The sequence below is a fragment of the Phyllostomus hastatus genome, unplaced genomic scaffold (genome assembly GCF_019186645.2).
Source record: "Phyllostomus hastatus isolate PE091 unplaced genomic scaffold, TTU_PhHast_1.1 phas_contig_98, whole genome shotgun sequence".
In the NCBI taxonomy this organism is placed as follows: Eukaryota; Metazoa; Chordata; class Mammalia; order Chiroptera; family Phyllostomidae; genus Phyllostomus; species Phyllostomus hastatus.
Genome location: NW_025333999.1, coordinates 6402550 through 6408745, shown reverse-complemented (window position 1 = coordinate 6408745; position 6196 = coordinate 6402550). Strand labels below are relative to the sequence as shown.

The following is a 6196-nucleotide window of genomic DNA, read 5'->3' as shown; positions in this document are numbered from 1 at the left end:
TGCGCGGCGCAGGAGCCGCCGCCAACCGAGGGCCGGGCGCAGCGGCTGCGGCCGGGGCGGGCACTGGGGCCAAGCGGACGGGGGGGGGTGCGGGCCCCTCGGGAGGCCTCAGCCACTCCCCTCCCCCCCGGACCGGTGCGGCGGGGGAGGCGGAGGATGGAAACACCCTTCTACGGCGATGAGGCGCTAAGCGGCCTGGGCGGCGGCGTCAGTGGCAGTGGCGGCGGTAGCAGCTTTGCGTCCCCGGGTCGCCTGTTCCCCGGGGCGCCCCCGACGGCAGCGGCCGGCAGCATGATGAAGAAAGATGCGCTGACGCTGAGCCTGAGCGAGCAGGTGGCAGCAGCGCTCAAGCCCGGGGCCGCGCCGCCCCCAGCCCCCTTGCGCACAGACGGCACCTCTGGCTCGGCGCCGCCCGACGGCCTCCTCGCCTCACCGGACCTAGGGCTGCTCAAGCTGGCCTCGCCCGAACTGGAGCGTCTCATCATCCAGTCCAACGGGCTGGTTACCACCACGCCGACGAGCACGCAATTCCTCTACCCCAAGGTGGCGGCCAGCGAGGAACAGGAGTTCGCCGAGGGCTTCGTCAAGGCCCTGGAGGACTTGCACAAGCAGAACCAGCTGGGTGCGGGTGCGGCCTCCGCTGCGGCAGCGGCCGGGGGACCCTCCGGCACGGCTGCTGGTGCCGCGCCTCCCGGAGAGCTGGCTCCGGCGGCGGCCACGCCCGAAGCGCCAGTCTACGCTAACCTGAGCAGCTACGCGGGCAGTACCGGGAGTGCGGGGAGTGCTGCGACTGTTGCCTTCGCCGCCGAGCCCGTGCCCTTTCCGCCGCCACCCCCGGGCGCACTGGGGCCGCCGCGCCTCGCCGCGCTCAAGGATGAGCCACAGACGGTGCCCGACGTGCCGAGCTTCGGTGAGAGCCCGCCGTTGTCGCCCATCGACATGGACACTCAAGAGCGCATCAAGGCGGAGCGCAAGCGGCTGCGCAACCGCATCGCTGCCTCCAAGTGCCGCAAGCGCAAGTTAGAGCGCATCTCGCGCCTCGAGGAGAAAGTGAAGACACTCAAGAGCCAGAACACGGAGCTGGCGTCCACTGCGAGCTTGCTGCGTGAGCAGGTGGCGCAGCTCAAGCAGAAGGTCCTCAGCCACGTCAACAGCGGCTGCCAGCTGCTGCCCCAGCACCAGGTGCCCGCGTACTGAGCCCGCGCTTGGGGCGCATGCGCGGCCCCCCTCCCCGAGAGGCGGGCTTGCGTGGGGGGGCGTGGGTGTCCCGGACTTGGAGAGGGCGTGGCCCCGGGGACGCCCCCGGATGGTGCCAGGACTCAGAGAGGGCGCCTCAGACTCGACAAGCTGGACCCCCTGCTCCCGGGGGGCAAGCGCATGACTTCCCCCGCCCCCTGCCCTCGCGCTGCCTCTGACCTCTGCGCGTGGCCGCCTGAATTGCACAAACCCGCGCGCCCGGCCTCCCCTTTGTACGCACCGCCGCCGAAGAGGGTTCCGAGGGGGCGCAGCCTGAAGCCCTGCGTTGCCTTTTTTTTTTTCATTTGGAAGAGAGAACAGTGTTTGATTCTGCCCTATTTATGTTTGTACTCGGGAACAAACGTTGGTTGTGTGAGTGTGTGTTTTCTTGTGTTGGTTTTTTAAAGAAATGGGAAGAAGAAAATTACTCTACCCTTTTCCTTGCTCTCTGCCCCGCCCCCGTCCTCCCGCTCCCCCTTTTTATTCTGTTTTGTTTTGCTACGAGTCTACATTCCTGTTTGTAATACTTGGTTCGCCCGGTTTTCTGTTTTCAGTAAAGTCTCCTAATGCCAGCTCTGCTCTCCGCCTCCTCCTTCCTCCGCCGGGGCTTGATGGGCTGGGCGAGGCCTGGCTCGTTCCCCTTCCCCCACACCTTCTGCCCTCCGCCCTCCTCCCCTGCTCAGAGGAGGGGGAGCCCGACACCCGGGAGGGGCCTGCACCTCTGGCGCGCAGCGAGCGCCATCTAGGCGCGCCTGGGCGCGAGGTCGACTCTTATCTGGGCTGGGTGGGGGACGCTGGAGACTTGAGGTCCGTCGGTTGGAACTACCGAGCTTGCAGTGTCCCCTTTGGGGAGGAGTTGACTGCAGGATGGAAAGAGGACAACAGCCCGAGCCCGGAGTAGGAAAGAAAAGGCAGAGACATTAAGCTTCTGGGCCAATGTTTGTGAAGTGGGCAGAACAATCAACCTGCTCCATGAAGTTCTGAAGATTAAGTTTGTTTACACTGTCCAACCCGCGGCCCACGGCATGTGCCCCAGGATGGCTGTGAATGCGGCCCACCACAAAATCGTAAATTTACTTAAAACATGAGATTTTTTTGTTGCTGTTTTCATTAGTGTTTGTGTATTTAATATGTGGCTCAAGACAACTCCTCTTCCAGTGTGGCCCAGAGGTGCCAAAAGGTTGGACACCCCTGGTTACAGAGTAGTGCTTGGCTTACAGTCACTAGTGCCTGATGTGTTTATTATAGGTTAGGGGGTGGGGCAATTGAGCCTCGGGACCAGAAGGAAAGTGGCACAGGTGGGATCTGACCCAGGTGGTCTTCCTCTAGGACTGGAGGTATAAGTACTTTTTGTGGGGTCTCTCTTTTAGGTAACTGGGAGTTCAGGATTTTCCAAGCACCCTCCCCCAACATCCTATTCTCCCATTTTGCGGAAACTAAGGTTTAGAGAGTTTAACTGACTGGCTTGAGGTCACAGCCTTTTAAGGAGAGGACCTGGGTTTCTCCTCTCCAGACTTCTGACTGCTAGGCTGCCCCCTTTCCTGGCTTCCTCTGGGTTTTGCTACTGAGCGTTTGTGGCCCAGGACACAGAGCAAGCTGGGCTGGTAGGCATGTACTGAATGCTGACTGTACCCAGTCCTGCTCAGAAGGTGGCTGAATAGCGAACAGGTACGAAGAAGGAATACTGTGTGCCCACAGTCCCTTGGCCATCAGAGTGGTGCCTCACCATCTGCATGTTCCCTCTAGCCCCAGTCACCCTGGCTGCCCACTTGAGGCTTTTAAGAGCTGTTTTGGGGTTTGATTTTTAACTTCACCTGACACCACTTTCAGGCAGGCATTTCAGGAGGCACCCCAGAAGTAAGAGCTGATGCTAAGACGGTGTCTTGACACAGTGGAGGCCAAATGCCATGTTTTGGGGGTAAAGCTTAACTATTCAGGAGAATGAGTCCCAATTTGGGTGCCAATTTGCCACCCTGTGACCTCAGCCAAGTCTTCTCCACGCTTTGGCCTTTACCTGAGGTGCTGTGATGTGGGTGCGTTCATGTCGAGGAAACCTCTCCCAGGGCAGAAGTTGGAAGTGTTTGGGGGTTGAACAACAATGACGTAGTTAATACTCAAGTGCGCCCTGAGCAGTTCCCAGCCTACAGAGAAGGGGAGGTCCAGGGAGATTGTGAGATCTGCACAGGCTGTGTTTACTGTCCCTTCTGTTGCCAGTTGTGTGGGGGTTTTCCCTACACTAACCAATTCCCCAACTCTCCAGCCAGCAGCTGAGTTCCCTACAGTTTAGTTCTGAAACTGTTTACCTGGAATTGGCATAGTCCCCACATGAAGGGCTCAGTCCTGCAAGACTGCCCCCACTGGTGTCTATAGCTCAGTGGGTTGGGCATCATCCCACATACCAAAAGGCTGCCAGTTTGATTCCCCGTCAGGGCACATACCAGGGTTGTGAGCCAGGTCCCTGATTGTGGGCGTGTGAGAAGCAACCAATCGATGTTTCTCTTCCTCCCTTGCCTCCTCTCTAAAAATAAGTGAAAGCTGGGCTCCCTTTATGTGGCTTTGTGGACTGGGTGCAGGCCTGCAAACCAAAGGGTAACCTGTTCAATTCCAGGTCCAGGCACATGCCTGGGTTACGGGCTGGGTCTCCAGTGGGAGTCATGGCAGGGGCAGCCCATCAAGTTTTCTCCTTGTACATCGATGTTTCCTTATTTTTCTCCTTTCCCCTCTCCCGAAAAATAAAAATTTTTGATAAAAATTAAAAATAAATAAAACCTTAAAGTTCCAACCCACTAATCTAGCCTAGATTTTTCTGGAGACCAATCTGCAGCTGGCCTCTTGTTCTGGCACCTCCCAGTGGCTCCCCAGGGAGGCCAGGCAGAGGCCCCTGGGCCAAGCTGTTGTGACTTTGGCAGGACCCTGCTGAGCTGAGGCCAAAATGTGTGTCAGCCCCAGCCCTGCCAGCAGTGATTCACACCAGGCCTCTGTTTAGCCCCAGGAGGTGACTGGGGATGGCCGCCTCACTTCTGTCTCCAGGACTGTGGCTAAGACTTAATGCCCATTTCCATCAGGCTCTGTGTAGATCCCAGGGTGTCTTGGGTCTAGCCCCACTCTGAGGAGCCTCCATCCTCAGAGACGGACACAGATACCAGCTGGCCTTCTAAGAAGTCAGGCCCTGACTAGTGTGTCTCAGTTGGCTGGGTGTTATCCTGCAGAGTAAAAGTTTGCCAGTTCAATTCCTGCTCAGGGTACACGTTTAGGTTGCAGGTTCTGTCCCAGTTGGGGCACTATGAGAGACAACTGATTGATGTTTCTCTCCCTCTCTTTCTCCCTCTCTTTCCCTCTCTCTAAAAATAAAGAATGTAAAAAGTCAGTTTCCTTTACTCTAAACCCTGTAATGGCTCCTGGGCACCTTCTCAGTAAAACTGAAATTCTCCTGCTGCTCTCCAAGGTCCCACCTGTGACCTCGCCTCACCCTCTTCTCTTTCCATCGATATCAGCTTCCTGTGTGTGCCCTCATTATGCTCAGCTTATTTCCATCTCAGGACCTTTGCCTGTACTGTGCCCTCCCCCTGATACCCGGCCCTTCACCCAGCTCTGCCACAGCCAACTCCTTCTCTGTGGGTCAGCCTATCCCACCCCCTTTGGTCCCTTCTAAGTTTCACGGCCCCAAATTATTTGAGTTAGTGTGTTGTATCCCCAGGCTCAGATCAGGTCCCAGCCTTAAGTAGGTGCTCAGCAAATTCCCAAGGGGTGAGAGACTGAGGCTGCTTCCAGACACATGGAGGTGGAGATTTAGGGGTCATTTCTGTGCTCAGAGTCCTAACTTTCTTCTCAGGATGGGCAGATTATAATACATCACAACCACCATGACTCTCAGTTCTGACCTGGGTCCCGCCCCCCACCAAGTCTGCCTTGTAGAACTCCCTCCAACTAGGAGCCTTCAGTGATTGGCTGGAACTTGGTTGTGAGTCACAAAGCCACCGTGGCACCAGGGCTGTAAGGCTGGTCATCTGGCTGGTGGGTTCAGCTTCAGGGGCAGGTGAGTGGGGCTAGTGGAGGGCTTCGTGGTGGGTATATAGGGACCTGGTCATTCTTTGGCCCCCAGTGTCCTCAGAGTCCCCTTGGGCCTTTCAGCCTCTCTGAGAAGGTTTGGCATCCCAATCCCTCACAGCAGGGGCACTAAGTTTCCCTAAAGGCCTGATGGTGGGTTTGTCTGCCTGGGGGCCCAGCCTGGAAAGTCTATCACATCTTGGGAACCTGGGAAAGTAGACTTAGCGCATGTGACACATAGGGAAATGGGCTTAAAAGAGTTCACCCAAAATTGCCGAGCCAGTCATTCACCTTGTGTGTCAGGGGCCCCTATTCTTCCTTCTTATCCCCTGTAACCCCACTTCTCTTATTCTGTTGTCTGTTTGTTTGCTCATTCTGGTTGAATTCATCGAAAGGTCTGAACCATGTGGTTAATAAAACCCCAGGATGGACCAATTAGACTCTGAAGCTGCCAACTTCAAGTCTGAAGCTTGGGCTATATCCATCCATCTCATCTATCCATCCTTCTATCCATCCTATCCATGCAAGCACAGATCCATCTAGCCATTTATCCATCCATAAACATCTATTGAGCACCTACTGTGTGGACTGTTCTAGACTCTGGGAATCCAAGAGCAAACAAAAGAGACAGACATCCCCACTGATGGGTAGCTCATAGTCTAATGGGGGAGGCAAATCAGAAACAACATGAAGAAGTAAGTCACAGTATGTTGGCTTCTCCAGACCTCAGTTTCCTCCTCTGTGAAATGGGGACAATGACTGTCCTCCTCTAGGGGAGCTGGTCTCAGGCCCATTGGGTCTTATGATTCAGTTCTCATTGTCCCTTTTTCTGAATGGGCCCTTCTGCCTTGAGGCTGGGGTGAAGACTGAGCATGGGGCTGGACATTCAGGCCACCACACAGGTGAAGCCAGA

The 6196-nt window shown here is 56.4% G+C and overlaps 1 protein-coding gene across 1 annotated transcript; it reads left to right on the top strand.

Moving 5' to 3' along the window:
• JUND (JunD proto-oncogene, AP-1 transcription factor subunit) lies at window positions 1-1537 on the top strand. The gene has a single exon (XM_045853472.1). It carries the CDS (start codon window positions 157-159, stop codon window positions 1195-1197), a length of 1041 nt encoding a protein of 346 aa, XP_045709428.1. The 5' UTR covers window positions 1-156; the 3' UTR covers window positions 1198-1537.
• The last annotated feature ends 4659 nt before the right edge of the window (window positions 1538-6196 follow it).

What these genes read in the sequence shown, in the direction of transcription:
- JUND (XM_045853472.1), top strand. Translation starts at nt 157, where the DNA reads ATGGAAACACCCTTCTACGGCGATGAGGCGCTAAGCGGCCTGGGCGGC.